The sequence below is a fragment of the Halyomorpha halys genome, unplaced genomic scaffold, assembly GCF_000696795.3.
Source record: "Halyomorpha halys isolate HHAL.00 unplaced genomic scaffold, Hhal_1.1 Scaffold1577.1, whole genome shotgun sequence".
Taxonomy (NCBI): Eukaryota; Metazoa; Arthropoda; class Insecta; order Hemiptera; family Pentatomidae; genus Halyomorpha; species Halyomorpha halys.
This window is the reverse complement of record NW_027104891.1, coordinates 87,421-108,767: the sequence shown is the minus strand read 5'-3', so window position 1 is coordinate 108,767 and position 21,347 is coordinate 87,421. Positions and strand designations below refer to the sequence as shown.

At 35.2% G+C, this 21,347-nt stretch overlaps 1 protein-coding gene across 5 annotated transcripts in view; it reads right to left on the bottom strand.

Annotated features, from left to right (window-relative positions):
- Positions 1-21,347, bottom strand: part of L (zinc finger protein Lobe) — a gene marked incomplete at its 3' end in the record, with an annotated part of 69,148 nt that overhangs the window by 17,483 nt on the left and 30,318 nt on the right. For 3 of the 5 annotated variants that reach the window (XM_014435383.3, XM_067045922.1, XM_067045914.1), the window contains 6 exon segments: positions 4,652-4,788; positions 4,863-5,015; positions 6,644-6,797; positions 15,073-15,292; positions 18,240-18,382; positions 20,742-20,893. In XM_014435383.3, coding sequence (XP_014290869.3) covers positions 4,652-4,788; positions 4,863-5,015; positions 6,644-6,797; positions 15,073-15,292; positions 18,240-18,382; positions 20,742-20,893 — 959 coding nt within the window. 5 annotated transcript variants of the gene reach the window in all.

Sequence of the window (21,347 nt, the reverse complement as noted above, 5' to 3'; positions counted from 1 at the left end):
AGGCCTCTGGTTCGGAGCCCGTGGAACGATTCCCAGCACAACTAGGAGCTTCATGGAGGAGCTCGGGGTCGATGTCCAGGACGTGGCTAGGTTGACAGAAAATATAATACTTGACTCCCTGGGAATCATACACCACCACATGCATCGGAATTAATGAGTATGGGAGTTTATCCAGAAGTGGGATGGCATGTATGCATCGCATATCTTATTTGTTGTTTTAGTTATTATTTTTTATTATTTTAAATATTTTAATATTTGTTATGTAGGGGGATTTGTTGATAAAATGAAATAGGGGCTGTGAAATAGAAGGGAAAGAAAAAAAAAAGGAATAAATTGAAAAACTTTTAGTTAGTTTGTAGACTGATATTAATTGTAAAAGAAAAGTAAAAGAAAACTGTGGAAGAAAAAAAAATGTTATGTATCTATTATATATTATATTATATCATGTAAATATATGTAACGTATATTTGTCCAGTCACGGATTGATCAGTATGCTGTGTAATGTAGCAACCCGATGTATTTGGGCAGCATGAATAATATTACTTTCTTCTCTATTTCTTGCGTAAAGGAAATTGCTTTGTTTTTTTTATAGATATATATCAAAATATTTTCTCATTTTACTTCACCATTAACTCTTTTATTTTTTTTTGTAACAACACAACAGTTCATTTGTTCAATTGTTTATTGTATTTTAATTTAATTAAATTTGTATATCAGTTGAAAGGTTTTTTTTTTATTCTGTAATTTTTATTTTTATTTGCGATATTTATTTTCTTGCGTTTGTATTACAAACGGACGCATCTAATTCGGGACTAGGAGCAATTCTATCACAAGTCAGACTTGATGGAGAAAAACCTATTGCTTATGCAAGCCCAGGATTGACACCCGCCGAGAAGAAATACTCAACGATCGAATTCAAGTGTCTGGCAGTAATATAGGCTATTGAAAAATTCAGACCATATTTAGAAGGAATGGAGTTTACGGTTGTAACAGATCACATGGCTTTGAAGTGGGTTCATAGCTCAAAAGAACTAAATGGTCGACTCACACGATGGTCTGTGAAATTGCAGAAATATCGTTATCCCGTTCAACAGACCCGGAAAACTTCATAAAATAGCGGATGCTCTTTCTAGGTCTTTGGAAGATGCTGGGGAGATAGCAGACATCGCTATGAGAAATGACGGTCATAAGCCGGATGGATGGTACCGCGGTATGATCTCAAAAATTGTGAGGCAGCCAGAGTTCTATCCGGAGTGGACCATGGACAATGGACAATGGTATCCTCATGAAGAGAGTGGTCGACTGGAATGACATTGTCGGGGAAGACAGACCCTGGAAGATTGTGGTCCCCAAATCAAAGAGAAGAGACCTTCTCCATGACCAGACCATGGACTACCATGACAGCCCCATATCAGGTCACCTAGGTTCGTATAAAACATTACGGAGGCTGAAGGAAAAATATTATTGGCCAGGCATGAATTCGGATGTTAGACGCTACGTGGCAAGATGCCAAACTTGTTTGAAAACCAAACCAAACCAGCAGAAGCCAGCAGGCTTAAGGGGGCAACAGAAAGTTGCAGAATATCCGTGGCAAATAATGAGTGCAGATTTGATGGACCCCTCACATTTGTCGACTAACCAAAACAGGTTCATACTTTGTTTTACAGATTATTTTTCGAAATACTCTATCTTAGACCCTTTGAGACAAGCTACAAGCAGACTCGTAGAAAAGCACAAAGAAGGACAAGTATTCCTCATGTTCGGAATTCCTCAAATAATAATCTGAGATAACGGGGTCCAATTTAAAAACTTGATGGAGCAATATAAGGTCACTACATGGTTCACGGCTTATTACCACCCGCAAGCCAATCCAAAAGAAAGGGTAAACAGAGTGATAAAAAGTATGCTGACCTTCTACGTCAAGGATAACCATAGCACCTGGAACAAAGAGTTACAGAAAGTAGCTTTTGCTCTGAAGACGGCAGTACACGAATCTACAGGTTTTACACCGGCATATATAAACCATGGCAACTAGCAAGAAGTGGAAATGGCCATGGAGTGGATGATGGTAGGCCAAAAGAGCTAGGTTTCGACAGACAAAAGCTCTTATCCAAGATGCTAAAAATGTCAGAACTCTTTGAAGTAGTTAAAAAGAACATGAACGCCGCCTACGATAAAAGCACAAAAGTTTACAACCTTAGACGTAGACCCGTCGATTACCATGTGGGACAAATAGTATGGTGTAAAACTCACCATCAGTCAGACGACGCAGCATACTTCTCGAGTGAACTGGCACCCAAATATGAGAAATGGTGGATCAATAAGGAGATATCACCCATTATAATAGAGCTAGAGGATTTTGGTACTGGTGTAAGCGAGGGTAATTGGTATATCCAAGACTTAAAGTAAGATCTCCTTGGGGAGTCAACAACTGTGTAAACATTGTATTTTTCTTTTGCTTTTGGTTCACTAGTTTTCCATTCTTTTTTTTTTTTTTTTAGGAAAGGGGGGTGTTACGGTTGTCATGGTGAAATATAAACAATGGCGATAACTGCGTAGACAAGGGGTGTTACGGTTGTCATAGTGAAATAAAAACACTAGCGAAATATTTTTAGACAAGTGGGCTTGGTTTTGAGAAGGTGACTGTTAAGTTTTGGAACACATTACGATTGTTTAATATGAAGTGGTGATAGTTTATCAGGTCCTTTGACTTTGATAACTGTTTGAATCAAAATATCACCGTATGTTTTGTTTTTCAAAATTATGGTGTTCTACTGCAATGGACGATCATTAACACTAGAAGTGTGGATATAGTGGAGTGCGTGGCAACGTTTTTTCAGAACGTCCTGGATAGGAGAGTTGTGGCAGGGGTCAAGTTCGTACTTCTGGAGAAGGTGCGGCGGTTGCCGAAAAGGAGAAATCGGACAAACTTGTGTTTTGCCACGAGTACGCCCAAGGACTACGTGGGGTTTGAAGTAAACTTTATTTTATGTTCCTCGTTTGTGCAATCATGTAAATTTAGTTAATAAGGTTAAGCATTTATGTTAAGGTTAAGTCAACCTATAAGTTTTGTTTGTTTTATTAATTGATAAGAATTCTTTTTTTTTTTTATTTTCCTTTTTCATTCTGTGTACATATATATCTTTTTTTATTAAGCTTAAGTTGATATAGTTCTTCTGTTCTTTCTTATGCATATACACTGCTTTCAACCTGTTAATTTACTTATGTTTTTTTTTTTGTTTTTTTCACTTAATATTGCGATAATTCCACAGGTGGGTAGGTATCACCCCTAGGTTTGCTGTTATCTACATGTAAAGGTATTCGCCAGTGGTTATAGTTCGATAATTGTTCAGATAGGGGTATATTGTAGTTATATTGTGGGTATATTGGAGTCATCGTTTAGGGGTTTTTGTTATTTCCAAGGAAAAAATAACGTGGCACCTAAGGAGCGATTTATTCTTTATTATTAATTTTTGTTTTCCTTCTGCGATTAAATTTTTTTTTTTGCTTTAACTCATCTCTTTCTCCGCTGAGCGTGGGGACACAGAGAAGGAAATTTATTCAATCATGCTGCCCATATACATCGGGTTGCTACATTACACAGCATACTGATAAATCCGTGATCGGACATATATAAATTTATAAATATATAAACGATAAATATATAACTAACGATAAATCAAAATTAGCGATTATAATTGGGCTTTCGTAAAATCCTCAATGCTCCTTATTTTGTTACTAATAAAACCATCTATAAAGACCTAAATGTTCCTTATGTAACCGATCTAGCCCGAACCCGATATTATTCCTTCCATAATAAACTACCTAACCACCCAAACCCACTAGTTTCTTACCTTGCTTCCTCTTCTATTCCTGGCAATCCTCCGAGGTGCCTGAAAAGAAGATGGCCTCGTGACCTTATATTGTAAACTGTTTTTAGAGTTCTACTACTGGGTAGTTTCTCTACATCCTCTATCATATCATTATGTCATTATGATCAAATTTACTTGTTGTATTTTTTATACAGTTGTAAATATCAATAAATAAATAAAAAATAATAATTGGGCTAAGGGATTAGAAGGATGAATGAGTTTCTTATGGAATGCTGTAAATTTGTAATATCAAATTAATAATATCTGATAATAATAGGATATTAAGGTCATGGTGTTGGTTATATAGTAAGAAGCATTGACTATTGTTCGAAGGATTTTGTACAGATAGGATTGAATGCGTTTGATTTGCATCGTTTGTGGAGACCAGATCCAATTCCTTGAATACAAAGATTGGGTCAATGAAAATAGCGCTTATATTATTGATTAACAATACTATAGCGATATCTGTAAGGACAGAAAACGTTTGATTCAATATTATTAATGTATTAGGAGGTATCCAAATGTATGTTCACTATATATTGTATTGACAGACGTTCAAGGCTAAAGGAATTTTAATATTTTTTTAATTAGATGAACGAATATGATTTAACTTGTATGACTGAAGGGGTTCCTTAGTTTGTTTTCAGAGTAAAAGACATACAGAGATATTGTTGATTGTATTTTTATTTGTAGTTACTACCCGACCTTCCATTACTACGTGTGACAGAGCTAAATTAGATAAAAGTTATTAAAATATTTAATAATTATTAAAATATTACCAGATTATTTCCAATAGAACAATTAGTCGATTCAGTCATTCGAAGCCTTTTATTGTTGGAAGGAACTGTTGCTTCATTTTTTTTCACAATGCTAAGATCAGTTGGTTTGGTTTGATCAGCTAAATCCTCTGTTGGTGCTAAAATGTAATTTAAATTAAATAAAAAACAATGTAATATTAGGATGTAGCCAAAGAGAAGACAATTTTCAAACCATTATTTAACACTCCGTGAACACACTTAATATGGATTTTCAATAATTTATTTGACGAGAAGGACATACAACAGACTTCACAAGACACTTCTGAATTTTCTGAGTCATGTTCTCTAATTTTTAAATCTTTTGCGTGCTCTCTAAGTATATCATCTGAAACAAATTGATTAAAGTACTGATCAAGTTTAAAAATTAAAAAACACAAATAAATTCTTCCAATTTAAAATATTATCTTTTAGAATGAAAGTTTTATTACAGTACCCAGTGGATTTGAATATTTCTTTCACCTGGAATTCAGTCTTAACAACTTACAATAGGAACATAAAAGGGTCATCAGATACTTCTGTTTTAATTTAACGAACAATCTTTTTATTTTTACTTTCCTATATATGAAATATGTAGTAAGGGAAAGTATTGTGATCATAGAAAATTTCGAATAAGAGTTTTTAACTGAAATACATTTCTAAGGTTGTTAGAGACCAAATAACCAAGTAACGCATTTTGGTATGTGGTAAATCGCCGATCTAGCTAGACAATAACAGGTTTTTTCTCTGCCTCTATTTAACACACCACCTATTCGTAACATAGCCTCTGAGTTACGAGCTAATTGTATTATGGACATTATCTGAAGAAAACTTTGATAGCTCTGTTTTTAAAGTTTATAGCATTGCCAATAAAGAGATGAAAGTTTGCCAGTCAGATCGTGCTACCGTCGAAAATGGCGGAAGTTCCGAAGATACAAAAAATTAATTTTTGAGTTGTTACGTAAAAAAAAAAAGTGTGTTATTTCGTTTCAGAAAATGGTTCAGTTTTTACTTGGACTTTACAAGGTGTACCATGTCGTTAAAAAATAAATATTGAAGTATTTGCGATCCTTGCCCTTTCAACTTTATTTAATTCTAGAAAAACCTAAAATTATTTTTCATTTGGAGCTCCGTAGAACTTAAAACCTTTATAGATCATTTTCTAAAATATAAGCCCTAATAGACATCTCTACACATTATCTACAAACAGTTTCTGAGATGCAATATTTCATTAACTAAAGGTTTTTTCAAATTATCGAGAAATCAACATTTTGTGAATTTCTTTTGACAAATATTATAAAAACTACTACTTCTACGAAGACAAACTACTTTATAGTGCATCAGTACGTATAATGGTTCCTGAGATATAATTTTTCATAAGCCAAATGTTTTGTCCGGACAACTAGAAATTAACATCTTGTGAATTTATTTTGTCAACTGGTCCATACTATAACTTATTAGAGCCACTATGACGCAACCTAGCTACTGTGACGTGAGCTGCTGCAGCCTTCAGGCAACCGTCGTATATTGGATATATGTACACTATTTCAGGTTGCATGATCTGACTGGCTGACTTTCATTTATTTATTGACACTGCAATAAAGATTTTTAAAAAGTGCTATCAAAGTTTTCTTTATGATGATATATTATAATGTCCATTTTTTTGTTGAAGACGTTTCATCTCCTGAAGTTATAAAAACCCCTGAACCTGCTCAATTTAATACTAGAGTTTGGAAAATAATATCGATATGATTCGTTTACTATAATTTTATTTTCCTTGAGAAGATTATAGAAAAATGCTTTTTAATCAAATTAATTAAACAAGTATAATATTTTGTAATTTTTAACTACACTTACCTGGTTGATTTTTTTTACACCATTTTGTCGTAGTTAAAGTTAATTTAGTAGTTAAAATATTTTATTAAAAAGCGACTTTTTTAAAAATAAATAAATAAAGGGGTGGTAGAAAATATTTACCATGCTTCTGTTGGATGTGTAATTGCAATGCTTCAACTGAATCAAAAGTTTCATTGCAGGACATGCAGCTGTATTCAGAGTTTGAATTAGAACCAACTGTGACAATTTTTTTTAAATATTCCGTGTTACGAGAATGTTTTTTTGCCATATGAATCTGAAACAAACATAGATTCATATGTAAATGGTACATTATTTGTCTTATCTGAAAGTCCAATATTAAAAAAAAATGAAAAATACATTTCAGCTCTCAAATGAAAGCTTAAGATACTTAGGCCTAGTTATAAGATATCTTCTTTTAGTTAGTAGCGTTGCCTGGATTTCATAACAGAACAGTGGGGAGGGCGGAGGGTTTCTCCAAAGATCTATCTATAAAACTCATCCAAGGGTTTTTCTATGAAACCCATCTAAGGATCTATCTATGAAACTCATCCGAGGATCTATCTTTGACACCCATCCAAGGATCAATCTATGAAACCCATCCAAAGATCTTTCAATGAAACCCATCCAACGATCTATCTTTGGATACTCTCAACCGGGGTAGTTCAATCCTCTGGAAAACCATTAAGAAAATGTCAACATTTTTGCATAATTGTACTTTTCCGGCATATAAAGCCTTCTTAAAATCTCCTATATTTTTTATTTATATTGACAATATTCAACTATTTAGTGCTTATATTTAATTTAGAATTTAATTATATTTAGATTTAATATCTGCGCTAACCAATTTTTATGCAACAACGTGGTTGTAAATAAATATAAAGATAAAATAGTTATCGGGAAATGCCACCGGGAAATTTGCTCGAGAACGGGCAGGCCTACGATAAAAAGTAACAGAGGGTAACATTTTGGGGTCTCTTAGTTGAATGGCTACAGGTGCATTTGGGGGGCGATGATTAACTACAAGTTGTCACGGTCAACAATATTACAGCTGACGAAAATAGAGCAGAGGATTACTAAATTGGTTGTAGCACACCCGGTTCATCCTTAGTAAACCGTAATCCTTAATAATCAAAATAGCATTTTATACCTACTCCCAGGTATAACACAGCCGCCTCTAACCTGATGAACAAACGCTGACCAGTACCCCACCTATTTTAGGAACCGTTGTGCCTGGATTTGATTCTAGTTATGGTCCACCCCGGGTATTTTATTTCCCCGGTTCCCGCCATATCTAGTGAGAATCCCCCTATCCGCCACCTGGGGAGGCGCCCGATGGGAGACTAGCTACTCCACACATGGGAGGCCTGCACTCCGAGAAGAATCTAGGCATAGGTATAGGGTATACCGAAACGGATTGCGTTACCAGAAGAAGAAATCCTGGGACGAATTTATCGTAGAGGAATCAGAAAAGAATCCCTCGGGTATTCCATACAGGGTGGCACTGGGAAAAGTTAAGCCGTTACAAGTGATGGCGGCTATTAGAGTGAGAGGTGCCCAGGCAACCACCTTGGAGGAGGCTACCAAGATGTATATAGACTATACATACCCTAGGAATGATCCGTCCCAGGATAGTGCAGATGATGGAATGGTTAGACGCACCACGTTATACCCACCAGGTACCGACCTATGTCCGCCATGGGATATGTGGGACCTTCGTCTTGCCGTGGACAGACAAAGGATAGGACGGGCTCCAAGACTAGATAGCATAGATGCTGCGATCCTCAAGAACAGTGCCCCTTATATTGAGGAAGAGCTATTGGATATAATCAATGAGTGCCAGGATAAGGGGTACTTTCCAAACAAGTGGGGGATCGCAGACTTGAGATTGCTCTACAAGGGAGGTGGTAAGGATAAGGTTACGCCTAAATCCTATCGACCAATATGCCTCCTCCCAGTAAGGTCCTGGAGGACATGATCGTCCACAGTCTTAGACCAATCCTAAGTGCTGCAAGTCATCCACGGTTGTTCAGCTCGACCCGTGGCAAGGTAACTACGGATGCGCTGCTGAGAGTGTGTAGGGACGTGGAGGAGAGGGCGGATAAATATGTCTTATTGATAATGTTTGACATCTCTTCCGATTTCTTCTTTTGGTGGCCCCGTGTACTCCAGCGGTTGCAAGAGCTCGACACCCCCAGTAATCTATACTCCCTCGTAGGTAGTTACCTCAATAACAGGAGTGTCAGGATCAGGGGTAACTACTACGAGGTCGAGAAAAAAATCGAAAGAGGATGTCCGCAGGGTTCGGTCCTAGGACCAGCTCTGTGGAAGCTAGTATTCGAAAAGTTGCTGGGGGAACTAGAAGACAAGGGGTTTATTGTCATGGCTTACGTAGACGACCTGGCAGTCATTGTGGCCAAGAACAGCAGATCCAGACTAAAGACAGAAGCGGAGAGGTGTGCCAGTCTCGTAGGATTGTGGTGCGTGAAGAGGAAGTTGAGTATGGCAGCAGCCAAGACTCAGGCCATATTGATAAGAGGCTTCATGGACAGGGCTCGTCCTATCACCCTGGATATCCAAGGATAAGAAGAAGATTCGATGCCACTTCTTACCTGGTGTATCTAAAGAACAGGGTGACCCTGTCACTCAATGGATTAGGATAGGGGGTGCATTTTGGGGCCTCAGATACCCTGCAACGATGACTATATATAAGGGAATTCTGAGGTACGCATCCCCTCTGTGGAGCCGAAACCTCACGCAGACACAGAAGACAAGACTGGCCACCATACAGAGACTGGTTCTGCTGAGGGACACGAAGACATACAGAACGGTGTCACATGAGGCGGTGCAGGTGCTCGCCAGAGCGATGCCCCTGGACCTCATCCTGATAAATATGAAGTTAAGAGGCAGGGACTAGAAGCGCTGCCGGAGGAGCTCCGAGAGGGGATCGGTGAGACTCCAAACTTATGGAAGAAAATACTGCGAGAGGACTCAATACAGAAGTGGAATGGACGGTGGGTTGCAAGCCAGAAGGGCGCTACTTTGAGAAAATTCTTCCCTACTCTCCTTTCTAGATTGAAGGGTAAATGGGTCCTCCCAGACTATTGGGTCTCACAGATCCTAACAGGACACGGGGGGTTTCGGGGAAAGCTGCAGAGCTTTGGAAAGAACATCGACCCCCGGTGCCCAACGTGCGGAGTTCCTGAAAGAGCAGAACACGTAATAATAGATTGCTCTGCGATGGAGGAACACCGACCTGGCTGTCGAGAAAGACCGGGATTTACGCTCTCACCGAGTCGGACTTTCCCTGTTTGATAGAAGAAGAGAATTATCCCTTCTTCAGGGAGTTCATTTACGGGTGGAAGGAGGTGGTGGGCCCCACTCATTTCACGATTGGAAGGACATGACCGCCCAACATTGGCGAGCCACCAGAAGATGAGGAAGCTGACCCAGACTGAGACCAGGAGGGCTGAACCAGCCTGGTATCTGCAGGAGGTACCCAGACGGATGCAGAGGACAAGGTGCAGCTCCATCAGTTAGGCGCTAAACCTAGCGCTGGGCTGCACCACAGTAAAAAAAAAAAGAAAAAATTAATAATTGAATAAGTAATAAAAGAATAAAAACAATTGGTGATCCTTGGGAGCAGTGCCATGCGCAAACCCCAGCGCACTACCCCACTGCTCCCGTACCCCGTATGCCAGGAATCGCAAGGAAGGGGCATAAAAAAAAAAAAAAAAAAAAAAATGTCTTTAGTGTAGTATAAATAAACAAGACTCGAAGAGCGTACTTCAAGTGGGTCAGAATACTACAATGCTGATATCGACTCAGATAATTGGCAGCATACATCTCATTATGTCTAGTTGCTTGGGAGATAGAGCACCAATCAAATTCCGGTAAATTTAACATTCTTCATTATTACCAGTTTCAGGCCAGTCTCCATGGTGGTGGAGCTTTTTTCGAATATAAAATCCTATATTTCTTTGCCAACTCTTCGACATAACTCTTCTGTAACATTTTCATCACTCCCTTTTCCAGATTGTAATCCATATTAATACCATGATACTTCTTAACTTCTCCCAAGTTCCTTCATCTTAAAACTCTTTATAAGTTCAGCTTTGGTCTTTTCAATGGCTTTCAAATTATTCCTACAAATCTATAAATCATCAACTAATAAGATACAGAATATTTCAGCGGCTGGATTACAGTAAAAACATAAGTCATATTCACTTCTCTGAAAATTCAAGTGCACAATAAACTTGTTGAACAAGTCATACCAGTTTCTTGGACATTCACGTAATCCATAGAGTGATCTTTTCAACAGATAAATTTTGTCATCGTTAGTTTCAAATCCAGGTGGCTGGGCAACATAAACTTCAGACTTAACTGGGCTATTTAAAAAAGCAGTAATCACATCCATTTGATGTACAAAATATTTTCGATTTACAGCAATACTCAACGGTGTTCTTAAACTCGATAATTTTGCAACTGGAGCATAAATCTCATCAACTAGGTCACTTTGTTCAAAGCCACGCATAACCAGTCTTGCTTTAAAGGTTTTCTCATCAGAACATCTTTATTAATTGGTCTATCAGCAGGAATTGAGGTTTTTGATTCATCTAAAGATCTCATTTCATTTTCCATAGCAACCTTCCATTCGTCAGAGACATTAGACTTCATTGCTTCTTCATAAGTTTTTGGATCAACAAAATTTACCATGGCGTAATTGAACCGTTTAGGTCTTTCATTCTTATCCTTTTCATCTTTATCAGGCTCTACTTCTTTTTCACTTTCACATGGATAATCTTCGGTTTCACTATCTTCACTGTTACATTCTTCTTCCATAGTAATACAATCTGTACAGATGTTCAATAATTTTCACATTTTGAGCAAGAACAATTTTGCCATCGTAGTTGATACACGATAGCCCAAATAAAAATAGCCAACTAAAATTCCTTTTACAGCTTTATCATCACAAGTGGTAAGATTCTCTTCAGGCACACGAAAAATCAGTTCACTTCCATATATTTTGAGATTCTTCCAAAGAAAATCTCATATGGTGCCAGTTTTTCAAAAAGTAGAACTGTTTCCTAATCGATTTGCAATAAAGCAGGCTACCATAACAATCTCTGGCCAATATTTTCTTTCAATTTTAGCTTCTTTTCTCAAACATCTTACTCGATCCATAATTGTATGAATATGTCTTTCAGCTACTCCATTTAGTTCATGATTGTACGCAATACATGGAAAAATGTGAAAACCTTGATCATAGGCCAAATCATAAAATTCTTGATTGATATACTCTTTTCCATTGTCCTATCTCAATACTCTTAAAGGGGACCATAATTTTTTAAAACATTAAAATACTTCACAAATTTTTCATACACTTTAGATTTCTTTTTTGATTGGATAAACTCTTGCAATCCTTGAGTTATCATCAATAAAACTCATAAAGTATTTTTCATCATTATGCCCATCAATATCTAAAAACTTTACAACAGTATGAACAATATTTGGCCAGTCTACGTGTTGTATCATACTTTAAATTTGTCAATTTACTTTCCATACAAATTTCACAGGTTAGGTACCTATCCCAAAAAGAATCAGGTAAATCTTCCAAACATTTTTCTTGAGACATAGTTTTCAGATCATTAAAATTTACATGACTCAGAACTCTCTGAAGGCGCTCTTTTGTAGACCTTTCAGTAGTCAACAAACTATTTGCTGAAATAAAATTGTTTCCATCTTGGATAGTACATCTCACAGGAAACAACTTATTTCCACATTCACATTCAATTAATAAATCACATTTCATGTTGAAGATTTGACAAAAATCCTTATCAGAAACAACTTTTTTGCCCAGCTTTGTGATAGCACTAACACTCAACAGGTTTCGACTAAATCCTGGGACATAATAAACATTTTTGAAATCAGCTATAAACTCTCTTCCCATTGAATTGAATTTGCATAGAATATTTCTTTTTTTAGTTCCTTGACAATATTGTCATCAGCTTCACTTTTTAAATCAATCAACTGATAAAAATACTAATCGGAATTTACAACATGATCAATACATCCACTATCAATTAGCCCAATAATTTCCTGATTTTTCTTACTATCAACTTTTGAAGCATTAATATTCACATGGAATGATTCTACATTCTCATTATCTCCAGATACTCCAGTTGCTCCAGCGAATCTTCCTTGCCCATTTGATTTGAAATTCTGGGTGAAATATCTACGACTTTTCCCAAAATTTCCACCATTATTCTACCTTGGCACTCTTTGTTGATTTTGATTTCGGTCACCATAGTCCTCCTTGGGTTTTGACTAACAATTCCTTCTGTTATCGCCTCGTTTTCCACAATTCGAGCACTCTTTGGCTTCTTTGAATCTCTCACCTCGGTCCAACGCAATTGCCATGCAGTACATCACTTTGTCAATTTGATCAACCCATTCGCGTTGACTGATATCTTCAGGTCTCGATGTATTTTCGATCACCGCCGCACATTTCTTGAATTTCGACAGTTTTAGGAACTTGAAACGCCAATTATCATACTTGATGTTGTTATCCAGAACTGGAATGATAACAGAATCAGCACGGCTTGATGCCATCTTGGTTGATTTGGACCCTTGTCAAATATCAGCAGCAGGATAGATGACGATGTTGAACTCTTGCCCACTTTCACAATAAACAAAACTTTAAACACAGACACTAATTAAACCAAGCTCTGCTACCATGTTAAAATTATAATGAAAACAAATACATTTATCACTGTTCAAAAACACTATATTTAAATCAACTGTACAAAGATATAACAACTTAGAACCAACTGCAACCTTCCCCCTTGTTATCATACAATCAGTGTTACCAAATAGCAAATATTGTACGTATTCCAACAACGAAAAATAATCAATAAAGAATGGATGAAAGTTAAAGTTAAAGTATTTTGTAATTTCGAAGAGAGAGGAAGGAGAGGGTTCCACAAAACGATTGTGGACTAAATTGTTTTAATCATTAATTAATTAATTAATCAAATAAGAAGTGGAGAAGCTATCTAAACACTCTTGAGGTACCCAAAATCCTTCCGATGTGTTTAAACATTAATGTAGGTCCAAATACTGTGTAAAAGAAATGATGTCTTTCATGTAAAATTAAATACACCTATATTAATAATTAATATTTGCCTATAAATATTGAAGTGGGAGACATATCACACTAAGTTTGGAAGATATATTATTGTTGGGACGCCCGCCTACTATATCCTCCTTGAATCAGTTACTTGCACCGATGTTGGAGAAGTTTAAAGAATATAAAATCGTCACACATCACCTCTTTGTTGATTTTAAAGCCATATATGACAGTGTCACTCGGTCGGAGTTTTGTCGGGTCTTCCTGGAGATTATCCCAATAAAACATTTAAACACAGCAACGGCTACTCTGTGTTGCTTTGAGCTTGCAAGGCAATTTAGAAATTTAATAGGTTTCTTTCTAACAGGACAAACATTATCCTTTACAAATTCTTGTGGTCCGTCCAGTTTTAAACTACTGGACATACATCAAAACAAGAACTCCTCCACATACTATAATAAACCTTGTTTGGATTTTTATTAAAGATTAGCAGGATTTTAAATTTTAAATTTAAAGGAGCCAACTATGATGAAATTTAAACATGTTCCAACAATAAATTAACCAATTTTGGATGATATAATACACATCAGAGTGTTAAGGATAAAGGTGATTGATGAAATTTATTTAAACCACTGATTAAATTAACTTTGGTACCCTTCTTCAATGGTTGCAATGCCTGATTCAAGTGGGTAAAAACAATTTGAAATATTCATTAAAAACTGGAATATATCTGGAATGATGTAAACTCTCATAGGCTAACACTACACCAGTTTAGAATAGATTGGAGAAACATAAATAAATATAAATCAATTAAATCTTATATGTGCTATCTTTGATGGTCGGTATTGATTAATAATATATTATGTGTATCAAAAGAAAGGTACGTGTATTGTAAGGCAGTGATTTATTAATCAAGACATGTGCCAGCTGTACTCTTGATAAAAACACCAAATCACAACGATTTTTAAATATATCATACCCACAACCAACATTAATATTGCTATACACTTATTGAAACCCAAGACATTTTGTCACTGTTATTTCTCCAGTTCCAGGGCCGACTATGACATCGCTAAGCAACATTTTGACGATATGACTAAACCTATGCCAAACTAACCATATCCTGCCCAAACACTCCGGCATTTATGTCTCTACAGTGTTGCCAGTAAAGAATTAATAGTAATATATATCGTATTGACAACAATATATAATAAGTCTAATTTGGTACTCATTTCAATCATAAGTATAACTTTAATAGTTGGTGAAAAATTGATTTCCATTCATTACACATGATAATTAGTTAATCTTTGATTGAGGTAATATCTAAACATACCATCTTTGAAGAAATTATTAAATACCATTAATTTACCGTCTACTTATGTAGTGAGAAAAATAAATCAATCATAATAAGAAAAGCATTTACATAAAGTTCTTCAGATTTTGTAAAAATGATATTACACCGAAGACACTTAAAGATGGAATTAGATGTTTTCTCTGTACTTGCAGACAGTGATGTTATTTCTTTTTTGTGGTTTTGCAGATGTGATGTCAAAGCAGCAGCCGTGTTGTAGCCGCGATTGCAATAGACACACTGGTATGGTTTCTGGTTATCGTGAGTCTTCATGTGGATCTTTAAATGATCACTGAAATAAAACAGATTCAAATTTACAATAGTTTCTAGCTTTAGTACATAACATAGTATTTATTAGAAATAAACATTGTAATATATAATAATAACTCAGATTACATGGCTAATGAACAATATTCTTGATTAATTATTGTGGCCGGATTTGACCCTGGTATTATTATTAATGAGTATCCTGCTTTTAAGGTGTCTGCACCTTAAAACATGATGGTGAATCGCGACTGGAAGCTTGTTTTTCTTCAGAGCCAGCTAAATTAGAGGCAATAGGTAGCTGTTAACTGGGACATCATCTAGAGGACAAGGTCTCGAGGCCATCTTCCTTTCAGACGCCTAGGAGGATTATTAGGTAATGAAGAAGAAGCCAGGTTAGAAACAAGTGGATTTGGGTGGTTGAAAAGTTTGTTATGGAAGAAACGGTATCTGGATCTGGTCTAATCGGCAACATATGGAACATTGATGTCCTGATGGATGACTTGATTTGTGACAAAGTAAGGAGCATTAAGGATTTTGGACTGTAAGGATTGGATTCTGGAGGAATATGATGGTTTAGTGGAGCCCCAAAGCTCAACTCCGTGTGTCCAGATAGGCCTTATAATAGTCATGTAGATCAGTCTTTTGAATTGGATTGGCAATTTAGACCGTTTGTTGAGTAAATGTTGCAATAGTCGGAATCTACGAGCAGTTTCTTGTCATTTTAGTCTTGTATGAGGATTCCATGTCTGTCGTTTGTCGAGATGTAGTCCTAAGTAACGGATCTCTTCGACAGGAATAAGTGGGGTATTATTAAAGGATACTGTAGGGCAAGAAGTCATGGGTTTACGTCGAAGGGTAAATTTGATTTGGTGGGATTTATTGGAATTTATTTTAATCCTCCAGTTTTGGCACCATTCTTCAAGGGTGGTGATGTGGGATTGGAGGGTTTGGGATACAATGTAAGGATCATTGTTCAATGACAATAGACATTTCATAAAAATAAAATTAAAATATTAGACCATATTATTGTTTAGAGTCAACCTATTTATTATATAAAGAAAAAAAAGGTACTCCACTTAGTTTTACACAACACTGTAAGAGTAAATATCACACTTAATCCGTGAAAATCACCATATCAACATCAAACTAACTCAAACTTATGCAAGGTTAGCAATGCTATATCCTATCCTAAACAGAAATTCCAAACTAAAACCAGAAACAACTGTTGTTATATTTAAAACAATTTTCAGGCCACTGCTAATTTACGGCTGTGAAGTCTGGGGAGCGGCATCCTTCACGAAAAGGAAAAAACTACAATCTTTTCAAAATAAAGTCCTAAGAATCGCCATTAATGCTCCTTGGTTCATAAGAAATAGCCAACTGCATCGCGAATTACAAGTGGAGTCAATAGAAGATTATATAAAAAAACGGTTCATGAAGTTCCACTCCCAGTTGCCGACAGTTAAAGGAGCAGTGACTACAACCTGGGAAACCCAACCTCAACCCGAAGACTGAAGTACTGCTGCAGGACATTCTTTTATAAATTTTTAATAAATATAAAATTAATTCATAGTCACACTACCTCTATTAACATATTATTATTATTCATTTTATTTATTCATTTTTTTTTCTATCTCTTTTCTTCTTTCTTCCCTTTTTCGCATTAACTTGTTTCTTTTTACTATTAGAAGACAATTGTTTGTTTTATTTAAGTGTACCAATATCATTATTTTTTGTTATTAATTTTACTTTCCTCTTTTACTAAGAAGCATTATTCTTATCTATTTATTTTATTATTATTTTTTTTCTTTTAATAAGAACATTGTATATAGTTTGGGGTTGTCATTTGTATGATTATACCCCCTCATAATCAACTGTTAAAAAAATATATATAATATAAGTTACATCAACCATGTAAGACCCACTAGGCCGATTTGGTATAAAAATAAAATAATAATAATAAAATAAATAATCCATAACCATTATCAAGGGAACTTTAGAGTAGAACATTCCGTTGTTCCATCAGTTTGTGCTGTTTATGCCTGATGCCTGCTTGCTAATGTTGTTGTGGAGTTTTTAGCTCACATCTCAATTGTTTACTTTGGATATTCTTATACTCTCTACTTTCTATTTTCTGATTTTAAAGCTGTTGTTGGTTCTCGATGGCCAACTGCTTCATCTTCACCTGGAGCTGAAGTTATCAGCAGGTAGACTCTAATTTTCCTCTCCTTTGAGCTAGCTCATTGCTCAGAAAGTCGGCCCAATTTTTAACTTCCACACTTGATCAACATCAGATTGCCTTGCCGGTCATCAGCTATTCTATTTCTGAGATCTGATTTTATAAATTTTAATTGGCAAAAAATACATTCGTCATATAAGCAACAATGGCAACAATGACAAACAAATAAAAAACTAGTGTACCAGTCTTAAATGGTTCTTCACCTTAACAGCATTGAGATTAAGAACAATTTTCTACATACTTTCAGGTTGTTCACTGTTAGCCAATGTTTTGCCGTTGCACAAGTAAAAAATTTGTTTAAGTAAGGAAACCTCTGGCTTATCGTATTTATATCCTGGAGGAAACATCCATAGTGCCTTTTCAACGTTTTCTTTGAAAACTTATTAGAAGAGATTAAATAGAAGACACAAAGGTCAATACAAACTTCTTCCGTAATTTATTTGCATAAGACGTATAAAAACAACTAATATGATCTAAAGTATGTTACAAACATAAGTACGCTTTTTATCTGCATTGCCTCCACTAACAAATATTCCTGCTTGGTCTTAGCCAACTAAGCACGTGAATTGGTGGAGAATCGTTCAACTGATAATCTTATAGTTATATAAATATACATATAATATTCTTTATGGTTTACTGAGCGACTAAAAAGAAATTGACGTAGAAGTTCTGTGTTAAGAAGCATCCATTTAGTAACATTGTGTCTATTGTAATATTATTGAACAACAATCACCTTCTGGAAAATGCTGCTTCACATTGAGTACATTTATATTTTTTGTCTCCCGTATGAAGTTTGATATGTCTGTCTCTGCTTCTTTTATGTTTAAATAACCTATTGCAAAAATCACAGCGAAAGAGCAGCAATCCACTATGCGACTAAAACAGAAAATTCATCTTTTTAAAATTTAATTATTTACATAAATCGGCAACTGTGATATATGGTATGCATTCTTTTTGTAAAATAACTATATTAAAACTATAATAAAATGGTTTATGCAGCTATTTAATATTCTAATAATAATATTTTTTTCGGGGATCAATCCTTTTTGAAAAAATCTTGAATTAACAAAAGTGAAACCTGAGGGAATTGAAATAAAAAATAAATAATTTCAAAAAATAAAATAAAAATGACATTTATTATTAAGCTGACTAAGTATCCATATCACATAACTTAATTGATTTTAAATTTCCTGTCCCTATCTAGGCAATTGCATATTTTAATAACATCTATATTCATAGATGCTTAAAATGGGGAAAAAGTTTTTTTTTTTTTTATTTATTTATTTAATGTGATTTACAACTGTACAAATAATAAATACAATAAGTAAATATGTTGTATGTTTCATATACACCTGAAAATCTTGGGAAGGAACCACCCATTGGTGGTACTTCAAAAGGGGAGGGGGGGAGAATTAGTGTTTATAATGATATGAATAAAATATTTTTCACTTCTTTTTTTTTTAACTTTATGATTTATTACTTTTTACGGTAATTACCAATATTGCTAACACACATATCATATATTTGACATATATAAACGGCATGGAAAAATAGACCTAAATCGACCATCAACAAGAAAGTTTATACATTTAAGAAACTTTGGTTATAATTTGCACTTGTTAGTAGGAACCGAGATCTGCAGAATCTGCCTTTTTTTTTCGTGTAGACAACTTCCCCTAGGATGTCTAAATGGGGCATATTCTCTTCATCATGGGTGCCTTGGAAAACTAACTTCTTTTAATAGTATTTATAAGCTATTTTGTGCATGATAATCTCTTTGACTAATATGTTTCATCACAATTTTCAAAGTTTTAAGTTGCTTTAGTTTTAAAGTAGCTTCTCAAATCTTAAATTTACCATCTTTTTAGGGTTTCAAAATATTAGAGGGAGTGACACCCCGTCCTTATGTTCCCAAGCTGAAGTTCCTCGTATTGGGGACAATAATTTATGCTTAAATGATATCGTTTAGCTAAGTATATTGATTTTTTCACCTAAAAATCTGGTACGTAGCGTGCATCACACAACTTTCACTTAACAACCTACTTTGAGTTAAAATTAATCGTTACTCATAACTGATATTTTAACAGTATTAACTCTGGCAATACTTTGCCATACTAATTGTACAAATGAGCCGTTCAGTAGATAGATTGGCTGACTCAAATTTAAACATTTTTTCAGGAAAGTACTTTTAAAAATATTTCTTGTTGTAAAATTTTAACATTTTCTTCTGTAAAACATTGCTAGAAAAATATAAAAATCATAAGACAAAATTAAAGAATTAGGTCCTTTAAAGAATTTATTTTTAAAAAATCCTTATTGAAGGATATCCTCTGTCACGCTATTTCAATGAAGATAAAGCCTATCTCATGTTAAAGACCACCTATTTTTACATTAATATACTCAGCTTTATCAAGTCGTTAGAGCCGTTTTTGAGAAAATTGAAAAAAAAATGTGAAAAATCGATTCTATGAACTGGTATTTCCGATGAGTTGATTGCAACGAAAATGCCGTCACATCCCATGCACTTCCATGCTCTGTCCTAAATATGTTATTTGAGTAAGACGTTTCGTTTTTGATCTAGGCTTTTTTTTATGACCTCCTTCCTGGTCATTTCTATTCTCTACCATTCCCTAATACGGGGGAAAGGTTATCTAGGTAGTTATCAAGGTACCATCCAATTTTAAACATCATGGGGATCAAGTCCTCTTCTTGTGGGCCCGCCACAGAAATAAATGTGGACCAGGGCAGATTCGAACCTATGCCTCAACTCTCCCAGTTAAAGACCCCCTTCACGCACAGACTAGGAGACCTCAAAACGTGTATTTGCGTTTAAAACTGGCATGTTTCACGATCGCAATACTTCTCCTTACTGTACATTTCATATATAGGTTAGTGGAAGTAAAAATTGCAAACAAAATTCAGAAGATTGACTTTATTGTCATGGGATTGGTCTCATTGAATCCAGAAAGAATACAAAAACTAAACCTTACTCGACTAATTTTGAGAAAATTATTTTGCAAAAATATCCTGTCCCCTATTTCAACATTCCTTTTGCAGGGTACTCTCCAGGTCTTGATTCTTACTACCGAAATCAAATTATAACCAATGTTTCTTGAGTGAACTAAATTTGTCGTTTGTCTAATTTTTTTTTTCATGAATATATGAAGATATATTTTTTTCATGAAAGTTTGTTCAGAAAAAATAACTATAAATGATATACAAAAATAAACACTACCTGCTCATGTTTCTTTAAATAGCTATAACGAGAGAAGGCCTTATCACAAAACTGGCAGGGATAAGGAGCTAACTCCGCCGAACCAAAATTGTATCCTATCTCCGACTCTGCAGGCTCAGATGTAGTTTCAGAAGCACTTGTTTCCCCTTCTTCTGAAAAATATTTATTAAGAAATGAACTGTGTACATGATTTTACCATAAATAATGAAATCAATCGATGGCGATATGCAATTAATAAATACATAAAAACAAGTAGATCAAGTTAATTTCGCTAAATAGAGAGAATGATTAAGGAAGGAGGAGGGAGAGTGGGTGAAATATGGGCAAGATACGGATTTAAAAGAAAAAATGAATATGCTATAATTATAAAACATTTTATTATTTGCTAATTAATAAAGATACAGTTCTACATACAACAAACTAAGATTGATTAAATTAGGATAATGAAACAAAATTACTACTACACGTGTTTTTAGAATGATCATTTAATGTTAAGCAGTTCACTTAGTACTTAAAATACTAATATAAAATAGGGTGGTGATGTGGGATTGGAGGGATTGGGATACAATGGAAGGATCATTATTCACTGACAATAGGCATGTGTCA